Here is a 15,068-nt window from a genome sequence, read left to right as displayed (position 1 = left end):
AATTTTTGAAACATAATTTTTTTTTTTGTTAGGAAGTTAGAACGGTTAAAATTTGACCAACAATTTCTCATTTTTCCAACAATATTTACAAAACCATTCTTTTGGGATCCACATCATATTTGAAGTGACTTTGAGGGGCCTATATGACTGAAAATACCCACAATTGACAACATTCTAAAAACGCACCACTCAAGGTGCTTAAAACCACATTGAAGAAATTTATTAACCCTTCAGATGCTTCACAGGAAATTTGCAATGTGGAAGGAAAAAATGAACATTTAACTTTTTTTTTCACAAATTTTACTTTAGACCCAATTTCTTATTTTCACAAAGCTAACAGGAGAAAATTGCCCCTCAAATTTGTTGTGCAATTTCTCCTTCGCATGCCGATATCCCATATGTGGGGGAAAAGTACTGTTTGGGCGCTTAGAAGAGAAGGAACTCCATTTGACTTTTTGAATGCAAAATTGGTTGGAAACTAGACCCCACATAAATGTTATTTTATTCCCAATTTATTTTATTTTCATAAGGGCAACAGGAGAAAATGGAACCTAACATTTGTTGTGCAATTCCTTCTGAGTATGCAGATACCCCATATGTAGGGGTAAACTACCGTTTGGGCGTACCGCAGGGCTCAGAATGGAAGGAGTGATGTTTTTGAAAGCAGCCTTTGATGGAATAGTCTGTAGGTATCATGTCACATTTGGCGAGGCCCTGATGTGCCTGAACAGTGGAAGACCCCACAAGTGAGCCCATTTCGGAAACTATATTCCTCAAGGAATTTATCTAGATGTTTGGTGAGGACCTTGACCCCCAAGTGCTTCACAGAATTTTACGTCGATCTGTGAAAATGAAAATAATATTGTCCCACAAAAATGTTTTTAGACCCAATTTTTTCTATCTTCACAAGGATAGGAGGAGAAAATGGACCCTAAAATTTGTTGTGCAATTTCTCATTTAGATAAGTTACTTGGGGGGTCTAGTTTCCAAAATGGGGTCGCTTGTGGGGGGTTTCCACTGTTTAGGCACATCAGGGTCTCTCCAAACGCAACATGGTGTCCGATCTCAATTCCAGCCAATTTTGCGTTGAAAAAGTCAAATGGTGCTTCTCTTCTGAGCTTTGCCATGTGTCCAAACAATGGTTTACTCCCATATATGGGGTATTGGCGTACTCAGGACGAATTGCACAACAACTTTTGGGGTCCAATTTCTCCTGTTACCCTTGGGAAAATACAGTCGGTACGGAAAGTATTCAGACCCATTTACATTTTTCACTCTTTGTTCCATTACATCCATTTGGTAAATTCAAAAAAGTTCATTTTTTTCTCATTAATCAGGGATATAGCTATATGTCTGAATTGCCTAAATGCAGTACAGCCCTTTCTACTTTGCTGCAGTTTCCTGCTAACCTTCCTCAGCAAAGAGCAGTAAAATAAAATGGCTTGTAGTGTACACTGAAATGGGGAGCGACCTACACGTTACACATGCTTATGTTGTATCTGAGGTTTCTGCACAATGACACAAAATGCATTCGCCTTATGATATGTTTATCACTTGACAAGCAAGTATTGGTTTTGCAAACTTAATTTACAAAGACCATAATTATGCCTGCAGCTCTTGTGTTGAAATATGAATGTCATCTAACAGTCAGATGGCAGACTGAGTTATACCCATGTCTGGTTCCCATGAACGTTTTTTAATTCGCAACTTTGTGCCTTCAAAAATAAGGGTCTTCAAATCTGAACAAAATAAAAAAACAGCCATGAATTATTTAAATTGAGTTCAAACATAATGTAATATCTAATTTTTGCTTTTGTTCAGGTTTATTCTGGATACCAGTTTGCAATAAAAGCCAAAGAAAAGAGCATTCCTGTTGCTATACTTAATATTGGAGACACTAGAGCAGATCACCTGGCCTCGCTTATAGTTAACGCTCGATGCGGAGCTGTTTTACGAAGAATAATGATGATAGATCCACAGAAGCAAGAAATTGAGAGCTGAATTGTGTCAAGAGATCTTAAACTGCATTTCAAATTTTTATCATCATGTTGATTTTAATTTTAAAATTTATATGGGTTGTCCCGTAATTAAATCCCATCATGGATCCTCAGGAAAGATAAAAAGATACAAAGTCTCAGATACCATATTACATGGCCATCCTAGAATTGTCAACCAGGACTAATATAGGTAATACCCAGTGGAGCTCCCCACTATTAGAATACACAAAGACATGGAGCTAAGCCACCACCAATCAAATCGTAATAGTACAAAGTAATTTTAATAACAAAGTAGTTTAAAAACAACCAATCAAATATATTGCAAAAACAATTATCAGAACAGAGAAATTTGAATGCGGTTACAGGTACACTAAAAGTGGTGTCACATCACAAACACCAAGACATGGGAGGAAATAGCAAGAGTAAAAAAAAAACCTTTTAAAAAAACTATAATTCCATATAAAGTGACAGTGCCATAATACATAATAATAAGGGGTAGCAAGCTCCCTATTACCACATAAGTATAGTAATTAAAGTATCATGAATTTTTCAGAGTCAGTGACCGCTCAATAAATCAGTGCAGTAGGGGAGCTTGTGTTTCCATTATAAGTTCTTACCCATATCCATGAATGTGAACACGCGCCCCTACGCGCATTTTGCTACAGATTCGTCGGGGGGGGGGGGGGGCAGTGTGATGTTAATGTCCCCAATGTCCTGCTTATCTATCCCTTGAATGATCATTTCCAATGGTGCATGTGATTGAACATCCGTACGCCGCTTATCGCATCATCCACTTCGCCAACATGGCAGTGTGGGTCACGGGGAAGTCCCCTATGATGTTAATCACCCGCACACGTCACTATGATATGAAGCGCCTGGAGTGATGCTGCTGTCAAAGTCCACGTCGGGGACAAGCGCACTGATGATATCCCCATCATACAAAGATGCCATAATATGTATGAGCAGCAGTGCCAGTCGTGTCATAATAACACCACCAATGAATCTGTTACCTATGTGGTAAGTTGGACCAAAACATACAGCACAAAGAAAATAATTCTAATTAAAGTGCAAGTGCAGTGATCTGTGGGAGTGTATATATTGCATTAAAGTGAATATATATATATATATATATATATATATATATATATAAAAACATTAATATGAAGTACAAACATCATTTTTATACAGTGACAAAAAATATATATAGTGCGTCACATAATACAAATGTGCTGTAGCATAGAGTATACAGATCCCACTCTAAGATGACAATATTCGGAGTTCTGCCCATAAGAAGTTGCAGTCCAGGTTAAGGGTGATCAAAAGGGTATCCAAATTGTCAGATTCATAGAGGGATATTTAACAACCAGAGTTATGTCACATAAAATAGTTAATAAGTAACATTTCCAATATTTTTAACTTTGATCTGCACAATTTTTGAAACATAATTTTTTTTTGTTAGGAAGTTAGGTTAAAAATTTTTAGGAACCACATCATATTTGAAGTGACTTTGAGTGGCACATATGATAGAAAATACCCACAATTGACACCATTCTGAAAACTTCACCCTTCAAGGTGCTTAAAGCAACATTCAAGAAGTGTATTAACCCTTCAGGTGCTTCACAGAAATTTTTGCAATGTGGAAGAAAAGAACAAACATTTAACTATTTTTTTCACAAATTTTACTTTAGACCCAATTTTTTATTTTCACAAGGGTAACAGGAGAAAATGGCCCCCAAAATTTGTTGTGCAATTTCCCCTGAGTACACCGATGCCACATATGTAGTTTAAACTACTTTTGAGGCACAGTGCAAAGCTCAGAAGGGAAGAAGCAACATATTGGAGTTCAGATTTTGCTGGAATGGTTTGAGGGTGCCATGTCACATTGGCATTGGCAGATCTCTGAGGTGCCAGAACAGCAGAATCCACCCGTATGTTACCTCATTTTACAAACTACACCCCCAATGAATTCATCTAGGGGTGCACTGCTCATATTGACACCACAAGTGCCTCCCAGAATTTTTGAAGAAGAATAATTATGTTTTTACCACTAAAATTTAGTTTTAGCCCCAAGTTTTTAATTTTTCTAAGGGCTAATAGGACAAAATGGGCATTGATTTGCTGTACAAGTTACTCCCGATTGCGCCAAAACCCTACATGTATTTGGGAAATACTTTTCAAGCACAGTGCAAAGCTCAGAAGGGAAAGAGCAGTATATTGGAGCACAGATTTTACTGTTATGGTTTTTGGGTTCTCTGACTCACTGGGAGAGCCTCTGAGGTGCAGTGATGGCAGAATTTTATACCATTGGGGAGTGAAGAAAAAATAATTAAATTTTTACCTCCAAAATTCTGTTTCAGCCCCAGATTTTGTATTTTCATAAGGGGAAGGAGGTAAAAAATGGCACTAAAATATTTATTTTTGAAGGGACTGGACTATTGCATTCCAGAAGAATTCAATATGACTGATTTTAAAATAGATCTCTTCAAGGCTATAAGGAAAATTCATCTTAAATCGTTCATGTCCAAATCTACTAATGAAATCATTTTGGACGGAGAACGTCCTTGCCAAATAGGACCTTTAGGCTTTATAGCCGGCACTAATGCACTTTCTGACATCAGGGAAGATGCAATGATGTTATTAAGTTTGACAAATCCGCAGGTTTCTTTGGGCAAGGTTGAGGACGATGGAACACTTGAAGTGAAACCATTCATGGGAGGCGTAGCATCAACATACATGCCCCAGATTTCTCCAGGCAATGTTCTTGACCTCTTTTAAACACAGGTTATAAAAGATATGGAAACCCTCATTTACCTTAAAGCTCCGTTCAATTTAACATCATCGGAGAAACAAGCTTTGGTGGACATTAAAGGATGGACAAACAGCAGTCAGAGTCACCGATAAAGGCGGAAATACAGTTTTATTGTCTAAAGGGCCTGTCACACTAAGCGTTATCGCTAGCAATATCGCTATAACGTCACCGGTTTTTGTGACATAGCAGCGATATTGCTAGCGATATCGCTATGTCTGATACCTCCGACCGCTCCCCCGCTGATTATCGATGATCGCGCGAGAACGTCCTGGACCGTTTCTCGTCGTCAGCTTCCTGCTGGGCTTCCTGTGGCGCCGACGAGTGACGCGTGGACGCGGGCGGGAGGACGTCAGGATCGCCTCGTCTGACAGGTAAGTAATGACCCCCGACCGCTGCTATGTCGCTGTGAGATCTTTCTGTGTGGCAGCTCACTAGCGACCACTTAGCGATGCACCAGCGATCCTGACCGCGTCATATCGCTGGTCGGGATCGCTGGTGCATCGCTAAGTGTGACAGTACCTTAATCGTATTTTTTATCAGAAGCAAACAGGCAATTATCTGACACAACGACATATTGGAAGCGTCGGGGACTCCACCCCCAAATTTAAAAATGAATTACATTCCTTTCTCAGAAAATATGTTGAACTGGGCATTATTTCAAAAAAGAAAGTGGAGAAATTGCTACTGGAGTTCCCTAAAAACCCGTATTGGTACCACATTCCCAAGATACTCAAATGCAGATCTCCTCCCGCCTGACGCATTGTTTCTGGGATATAGTCTATCTGAACCCCTGTCCAAGTACATGGATTAGCTTCTTGCATGATTTCTCCTCTTATATTAAAGATACAAATGGAGGGGGGGGTGGCTTTGATTGTATTATTACAAGATATGTGAATTGTTACGTGTATATTGATATCCACTGTTTATTGTTTAAAATCTTTTGAAACCTAAATAAAAATAACTGGTTTAAAAAAAAAAAGATACAAATGAATTTCTAGGTATAATACAGAAGTTTACGTGGCAGACAGAGTTCTCTTTAGTCTCTATGTTGAGAGCCTTTATACTAGAATTTCACAAGTAAGAGGAGTAGGGTCGATTAGAGAATTTTGAGTATTGGTAAAAATCTGATTTTGTCAATTTTACGTGTGAAGGCATTAATTTTGTACTGACACATAATGCATTTATGTTTCTGGACACTTGGTACTTGCAGAATGTTGGTACCACGGTGGTGGCGTGTACTTTTACTAATTTCTTTTTGGGGGGTGTGGTGTGGCTAAGGGTTGTATAGTTGATGGGAGGTATGTGGCTCAGAGATGGGTGCGCTCTGTAATGTAAGCACTAATTAATATCACTCTATTTCTGATGTTTTGCAAGGACCTGTGGTGAGGTCACAATCACGTGACCAGTCAGCTGCTGGGTTCGTGGGTGTGGCTAGAACTTTATAAGCTAGACTACTCCTGAAACCCAGAGCTGTATGTGGGGAGGACTAAGCCTCCCGTGTGTGCTGAGGCTCCAGGACTGAGTCTGAAGTAACGGACATTTTGTGTTCTCTTTTTGCCTAAGCTAAAGGCTATCTCTTTTGTTGTGTGTTGCTTTATGGGTTTATGATGCAATAAACCCCATGAACATTAAAGGAACCTGCCTCCTGATTGTCTCCCGCTGCACCTGAGAAAGTAGAATCCCTACAGGGGGTTTAGAAGAGAAGTGTGTCTATTCCTCTGATAATCAATATTTGAAACATATCAAATTATACATCATGTACAGTACAGACCAAAAGTTTGGACCCACCTCATTCAAACAGTTTTCTTTATTTTCATGACTATGAAAATCGTAGATTCACTCTGAAGGCATCAAAACTATGAATTAACACATGTGGAATTATAATTAACAAAAAAGTGTGAAACAACTGAAAATATGTGTTATATTCTAGGTTCTTCAAAGTAGCCACCTTTTGCTTTGATTACTGCTTTGCACACTCTTGGCATGCTCTTGATGAGCTTCAAGAGGTAGTCACCGGAAATGGTTTTCACTTCGCAGGTGTGCCCTGTCAGGTTTAATAAGTGGGATTTCTTGCCTTATAAATGGGGTTGGGACCATCAGTTGTGTTGTGCAGAAGTCTGGTGGATACACAGCTGATAGTCCTACTGAATTGACTGTTAGAATTTGTATTATGGCAAGAAAAAAGCAGATAAGTAAAGAAAAACGAGTGGCCATCATTAATTTAAGAAATGAAGGTCAGTCGGTATGAAAAATTGGGAAAACTTTGAAAGTGTCCCCAAGTGTATTGGCAAAAACCATCAAGCGCTACAAAGAAACTGGCTCACATGAGGACCGACCCAGGAACGGAAGACCAAGAGTCACCTCTGCTGCGGAGGATAAGTTCATCCGAGTCACCAGCCTCAGAAATCGCAGGTTAACAGCAGCTCAGATTAGAGACCAGGTCAATGCCACACAGAGTTCCAGCAGCAGACACATCTCTACAACAACTGTCAAGAGGAGACTTTGTGCAGCAGGCCTTCATGGTAAAATAGCTGCTAGGAAACCACTGCTAAGGACAGGCAACAAGCAGAAGAGACTTGTTTGGGCTAAAGAACACAAGGAATGGATATTAGACCAGTGGAAATCTGTGCTTTGGTCTGATGAGTCCAAATTTGAGACCTTTGGTTCCAACCACCGTGTCTTTGTGCGATGCAGAAAAGGTGATCGGATGGACTCTACATGCCTGGTTCCCACCGTGAAGCATGGAGGAGGAGGTGTGGGGGTGCTTTGCTGGTGACATTCTTGGGGATTTATTCAAAATTGAAGGCATACTGAACCAGCATGGCTACCACAGCATCTTGCAGCGGCATGCTATTCCATCCGGTTTGCGTTTAGTTGGACCATCATTTATTTTTCAACAGGACAATGACCCCAAACACACCTCCAGGCTGTGTAAGGGCTATTTGACCAAGAAGGAGAGTGATGGGGTGCTACGCCAGATGACCTGGCCTCCACAGTCACCAGACCTGAACCCAATCGAGATGGTTTGGGGTGAGCTGGACCACAGAGTGAAGCCAAAAGGGCCAACAAGTGCTAAGCATCTCTGGGAACTCCTTCAAGACTGTTGGAAGACCATTTCCGGTGACTACCTCTTGAAGCTCATAAAGAGAATGCCAAGAGTATGCAAAGCAGTAATCAAAGCAAAAGGTGGCTACTTTGAAGAACCTAGAATATAAGACATATTTTCAGTTGTTTCACACTTTTTGTTAATTATATAATTCCACATGTGTTAATTCATAGCTTTGATGCCTTCAGAGTGAATCTACAATTTTCATAGTCATGAAAATAAAGAAAACTCTTTGAATGAGGTGTGTCCAAATTTTTGGTCTCTACTGTATGTGATTGACATATTCATGGTGTGGGACGGCACACAGGAATCCTTTGACAACTTTGTTGATCACCTCAACCGTTCCAATGCCGAGAATTGTTCTTCACATCCAAATTTGGTGGGTTGGCGTTGGAATTTTTGGACGTTTTTGTTTAAATTAAAAATGATGATCTGAACCACAGTTTATCGGAAACCATCCTCGACTAACTCTAAGATGCAATTTGATAGCTTTCATTTGATTTATACTAAGCAATCCTTGCCTTATAGCCAGTTCCCCAGACTAAAAAGAATAATACTAATGAAAGGTTCATCAAACAATCGATTGAACTACATGAAAGATTTAGAGAGCGAGGGTATCCGGATGCATTATTGAAAGCGGCACTAGACAGAACTAAAGGCTGATCTGTAACATGGGTCAGTATGGGAGTAAGAAAAATGACAAAAAAGAGAAGAGATTGTTTTTTGTTTTCAGTATAGTCCCATGGACAATTCTATTCAGTCCATTATCAGGAAAAATTGGCAAATCTTAGAACGTGATAAGGATCTCACAGAAATTATTTCAAGAAGTCCCTTGATCTCATGTAGACGTAGCACCAGTTTGAAAGAGATTTTGGTGCCGAAGCGCATTAAAAAGGACAGTAATGATTGGCTGAGATTGAGAGCCCCTAGGGGTAATCATAAGTGTGGTCATTGTTCTTTCTGTAGATATCATATCACAAGTCGCCACTTACAAATTGGAGCTATCTCACATTGTATTTTTGATTTTATTTCATGTAAAACTGATTTTGTCGTATATGTAATTTTCTGCCCTTGCAGATATTTTTACATAGGCAAGACAATACGTCCGCTATACGTGAGATTTAGGGAACATTTCAAATCCATTACTTCAGGAAAAGGAGTACCCCGCTTGATTAATCATATCAGGGATTTCCATGGAGGAGACCAGAATGTTTGTCCTTTACAGGATTGGAAAATGTCTTCTTACCCCTCGCAAGGGAGATATTTAAATAAACTCCTTCTCAGAAGAGAAGCCAGATGGATTATGCGCACTTGTGCAGTAGAATCCATTGGCTTCAATGACAGTTATGAATTTGTTTTTATTCACTTATGTTTTTTATAATTTGCACATGCATTGTGTGTATTGTATATTTCATTATTGTGGTGTTTCGGGGATTGTTTGGGGGAGGAGTGTACCTGTACACAGGTATTTTATCCCTCGTCATTTCCTTTGACCTGTTGACCCGTAGAAGCGCAATAGTGCGAAACTGCCATCGTCGCTCGTACACTCCAATACTCATTCTCACATTGAAGATCTTTTAACCATTTTCAATAAAAGGATGGAATTTCAAGACTAGTGAATGCCACCTATTTATTTTCTTGTGTCAGGACTTCAAGTATTGTTTGCTTCCCGTGGTGGGCACCCGAAGGCACAGGTTCATATGCCGACAGCATAATTATACACCTGGTACATCTGGCTACATCAATACTAGCGGTGCAGATCACTTTTTTACTTTGGTGGACAATTCTGGGATGTATTAACAGAAACATACAATCTAGATCACGTGAAGTCATTATCCTCCTCTACTCCTCTTTGGTCAGACCTCATCTGGAATACTGTGTCCAGTTTTGTCCACCACATCTTTAAAAAGACATTAACAAACTGGAGCAAGTTCAGAGAAGAGCGACCAGAATGGTGACCGGTCTGAAAACCATGTCCTATGAGGAACGGTTACAGGAGTTGGGAATGTTTAGCTTGCAAAAAAGAAGACTGAGAGGAGACTTAATAGCTGTCTACAAATATCTCAAGGGCTGTCACATTGTAGAAGGATCATCGTTATTCTCATTTGCACAAGGAAAGACTAGAAGCAACGGGATGAAACAATGGCAGGAGACACAGATTAGATCTTAGAAAAAACTTTTTGACAGTGAGCGTGACACTACGCAACAAATTTCAGGGAAGTTCCTGTCCCCTGAGGAATTATTGTATCTTATAGATTTTGATATGCTGAACACGAATATTTGCTCCAAAAATCTGTATCACGTAAGGTTTTAAAGAAACAACAGTTTATAGTCTACATTATGAGCATTATATTAGGTCCATTATTCTGTATGGAGCGCCACACGGGATTCATTATTCAGAGTGGCTTTGTAAGAAGCATTTCAAGGTCCTGGAGAGGCTTAGCCGGTCTTCAGACCTGAACCCAATAGAAAGTCTTTGGAGGGAGCTGAAACTCCAATTTGGTCAATGATAGCTCCGAAACCAGAGGGATCTGGAGAAGATCTGTATGGAGGAGTAGGTCAAGAACTACAGGAAACATCTGACCTCTGTAATTATATGCAAAGGTTTCTGTACTAAATATTAAGTTCTGTTTTTCTATTATATTACTTATTTCATGAAATAAAGTGTAAATTAATTATGTAAAATCATACAATGTTATTTAGTATTATAGTATTTATATTCTTGAGCATAGGAGGCAGTATTATAGTCGTTTTATTCTTTCACTTAGGAGCAGAATTATAGTAGCTATATTCATGCACTTAGTGGCAGTGTTATAATAGTTATATTTCTGCACATAGTAGCAGTATTATAGTAGTTATATTCTTATACATAGAGGCAGTATTATAGTAGTTATATTCTTGTACATAGAGGCAGTATTATAGTAGTTATATTCTTGTACATAGTGGCAGTGTTATAATAGTTATATTCCTACACATAGAGCAAGTATTTTCGTAGTTATATTCTTGTACATAGGAGCAGTATTATAGTAGTTATATTCATGTATATAGGGGCAGTATTATAGTAGTTATATTTTTGAACATTTGGGCAGTATTCTAGTGGTTATATTCTTGTACATTGTAGACGGAATTATAGAAGTTATATTCTTGTACATAGGGGCAGATTTATCATAGTTATTTTCTTGTACATGGTGGCCATATTGTAGTAGCTATATTCTTGTATATATGGTCAGTGTTTTAGTATTTATTTTATTTGACTCATTTATAGTAGTTATATTATTGTACATAGGGTCAGTATTATAGTAGCTATATTATTGTAAATTGTAGGCGGTATTATGGTAGCTATATTCTCACATATAGGAGGCAGAATTAGAGGAGTTATATTTTTGTACTTATGGGCAGTATTATAGTAGCTATATTATTCTACATAGGGACAGTAATAGTTATGTTATTCTACATAGGAAGTAGTATTATAACTGTTATTTTCTTGTATATATGGTGCAGTATTATACTAGTAATATTCTTGTACATAGGAGGCAGTATAATAGTACCGTATATACTCGTGTATAAGCCGACCCGAGTATAAGCCGATCCCCCTAATTTTGCCACCAAAAACTGGGAAAAGTTATTGACTCACGTATAAGCCTAGGGTGGAAAATGCAGCAGCTACTGGTAAATTTCAAAAATAAAAGTGGATACCAATAAAAGTAAAATTAATTGAGACATCAGTAGGTTAAATGTTTTTAAATATCCATATTGAATCAGGAGCCCCATATAATGATCCATACAGTTCATGATGGCCCCATAAGATGCTCCATACAAAATACACCCCATATAATGCTGCACAAAGGTTAATAATGGCCCCATAAGATGCTCCATAGAATAATATTCCCCATATGCTGCCCCATAAAATGCTCCATAGATTATGCCCCATAAGATGTTCCATACATTTTGTCCCCATAAGATGCTCTGTACATTATGCCCCCATAAGATGCTCCATACATTATGCCCCCATATGCTTCCCCATAAGATGCCCAATACATTATGCCCCATAAGGTGCTCCATACATTAGGCCCCCCTCCCCCACCGACCCCTGGTATATGACTCACGTATTAGCCGAGAGGGGGACTTTCAGCCCAAAAAAATGGTCTGAAAATCTTGGCTTATATGCGAGTATATACGGTAGTTATATTCTTGAACTTATGGGACAGTTTTATAGTAGTTATGTTTTTGTTCATATAGGAGCAGTATTATTGTAGTTATATTCTTGTACATATAGGGCAGTACTATTTTAGTTATATTCTTGTACATATAGTAGAGTATTATGGTAGTCATATTCTTGTACATAGGGGACAGTATTATATTAGCTATACTTTTGCACAGAGGAGCAGTATTATAGTAGTTGTATTCTTGTACATAGGAACAGTATTATAGTAGTTATATTCTTGCACATAGGAGCAGTATTATAGTAGTTATATTCGTGTACATAGGAGCATTATTAGAGCAGTTATATTCTTGTACATGAGGTAGTATTATATTATGTATATTCTTGTACATAGATGGGCAGTTTTTAGAATTATAACAGAATATTATAATGTTTCGTATCATTTCTCAAAAACCTTACGTGATAGGAAAAATTTGAAGTCATTTCTGAAATCTATCAGGAACACTCAAAATTGTCAGAGGGACAAAACCTTCATAACACAGTGTGATCAATGAGTGGAAGAGGCTGCCACGGGAGGTGGTGATTTCTCCTTCGATGGAAGTCTTCAAACGGAAGCTGGACAGACATCTGTCTAGGATGATTTAGTGAATCCTGTTTTGAGCAGGGGGTTTGACCAGATGACCCAGGAGGTCCCTTCCGACTCTACCATTCTATGATTCTATGGTCTGCTGCAGGAGCAGTTTTCACCTAATAAGTGAATGTGCCGGGTGTTAGACCCCAGTGGTCTAATGTTGATGAACTATTCATCCAATAGGTTATCACGGATTTAGACCAGGAGAACCTTTTTAAGAGAATTTTCCCCTCTCCAGCGATGCCATACATTTGGTTGTTGGATGTGGTTTGGGCACCCAGCAGAGGTCAGGAGGTGAACCGTTCGGGAGCGTGGATTTTAATTAATTGGTTTTTAGGAGTCACATTGCTTTTCCAGCACCTTTGAGCTACTGGTAAAGTGGAAAATCTGTTTCTCCGTTGATAGACTACAAATGTAAGTAGGGAATTGTTTTTGCGATATCAGATGATGTTTTTATTGATGTCATTTGGAGTACCAAAATAGAAATGGATTTTAAATCTGAGGTCTAAATCAAAACAGTTAACGTAAATAACCCTCTAAAAAATCTTTATTAGTGGCTTATTAAAATGAAAACAATAAAATCCCAGACACAACACCTATATACTGTGGCAGGTCAGCTCATTTAGTTGCTCCTCGAGGTAGACACAGGCACATGTGGGTTAACCCCTTAAGCCCCAAGGGTGGTTTGCACGTTCATGACCGGGCCAATTTTTACAATTCTGACCACTGTCCCTTTATGAGGTAATAACTCTGAAACTCTTCCATGGATCCCGGTGATTCTGACATTGTTTTCTCTGACATATTGTACTTCATGTTAGTGGTAAAATTTCATTCATATAACTTGCGCTTATTTGTGAAAAAAATGTAAATTTGGCGAAAATTTTGAAACTTTCGCAATTTTCCAACTTTGAATTTTTATGCCCTTAACTCACAGAGATACGGCACACAAAAAACTTGATAATTAACATTTCCCACATGTTTACTTTACATCAGCACAGTTTTGGAACCAAAATTTTTTTTTGTTAGGAAGTTATAAGGGTTAAAAATTGACCAGCGATTTCTCATTTTTGCAACACCATTTTATTTTTACGGACCACATCACATTTGAAGCCACTTTGCGGGGTCTATATGATAGAAAATACCCAAAAGTGACACCATTCTAAAAACTGCACCCCTTAAGGTGCTCAAAACCACATTCAAGAAGTTTAGTAACCCTTTAGGTGCGTCACAGGAATTTTTTGAATATTTAAAAAAAATGAACATTTAACTTTTTTTCACAAAAAAAAATATTTCAGGTTCAATTTTTTTTATTTTACCAAGGGTAACAGGAGAAATTGGACTGCAAAAGTTATTGTGCAATTTGTCCTGAGTACGCTGATACCTGATATGTGGGGGGGAACCACTGTTTCGGCGCATGGCAGACCTCAGACGGGAAGGAGCGCCATTTGACTTTTTCAATGCAAAATTGGCTGGAATTCAGATCGGACGCCATGTCGCATTTGGAGAGCCCCTGATGTACCTAAACAGTGGAAACCCCCCACAAGTGACCCCATTTTGGAAACTAGACCCCTGAAGGAACCTATCTAGATATGTGGTGAGAACTTTGAACCCACAAGGGCTTTACAGAAGTTTATAACGTTCAGCGGTACAATTAAAAAAATCATATTTTTTCCACAAAAATGATCTTTTCACCCCCAATTTTTATTTTCCCAAAGGTAACAGGACCTTAAAAGTTCTTAAAAGTTATTGTGCAATTTGTCCTGAGTACGCTGATACCCCAAATGTGGGTGTAAATGACTATTGGGCGCATGGCAGAGCTCGGAAGGGAAGCAGCGCCATTTGACGTTTTTGGCTGGAATTGAGATCGGACACCATGTCACGATTGGAAAACCCCTGATGCACCAAAACAGTGGAAACCCCCCACAAATGACACCATTTTGGAAACTAGACTGCCCAAGGAACTTATCTAGATATGTGGTGAGAACTTTGAACCCACAAGGGTTTCACAGAAGTTTATAACATACAGCCGTACAATTAAAAAATCATATTTTTTCCACAAAAATGATCTTTTCAACCTCAATTCTTATTTTTCCAAGGGTAACAGGACCCTAAAAGTTATTGTGCAATTTGTCCTGAGTGCGCTGATACCCCACATATGGGGGTAAACCACTATTTGGGCGCATGGCAGAGCTCGGAAGGGAAGCAGTGCCATTTGACGTTTTTGGCTGGAATTGAGATCGGACACCATGTCGCGATTGGAAAGCCCCTGATGTACCAAAACAGTAGAAACCCCCCACAAATGACACCATTTTGGAAACTAGACCCCCCAAGGAACTTATCTAGATGTGTGGTGAGCACTTTGA

The 15,068-nt window shown here is 38.8% G+C and overlaps 1 protein-coding gene across 4 annotated transcripts in view; it reads left to right on the top strand.

Moving 5' to 3' along the window:
* SIRT4 (sirtuin 4) overlaps window positions 1–15,068 on the top strand; it is a 52,846-nt gene that overhangs the window by 22,145 nt on the left and 15,633 nt on the right. The window contains exon 5 of one of the 4 annotated variants that reach the window (XR_012233622.1): window positions 1,822–1,941. The exons of 1 other annotated variant lie outside the window; for it this stretch is intronic. Coding sequence is in view for 1 of the 3 variants with exons in the window: in XM_073582742.1 (XP_073438843.1) it covers window positions 1,822–2,001 (180 nt within the window). In the remaining 2 variants the exon portion in view is untranslated. Of the gene's footprint in view, window positions 1–1,821; window positions 2,330–15,068 lie in introns of those variants that run through there. 2 more of the 4 variants (XM_073582742.1, XM_073582741.1) reach the window with 2 other exon arrangements.

The sequence above is a fragment of the Dendrobates tinctorius genome, unplaced genomic scaffold (genome assembly GCF_039654945.1).
Source record: "Dendrobates tinctorius isolate UK_male_01 unplaced genomic scaffold, ASM3965494v1 ptg000073l, whole genome shotgun sequence".
Lineage (NCBI taxonomy): Eukaryota > Metazoa > Chordata > Amphibia > Anura > Dendrobatidae > Dendrobates > Dendrobates tinctorius.
This window is presented reverse-complemented; position numbering and strand designations above follow the sequence as displayed.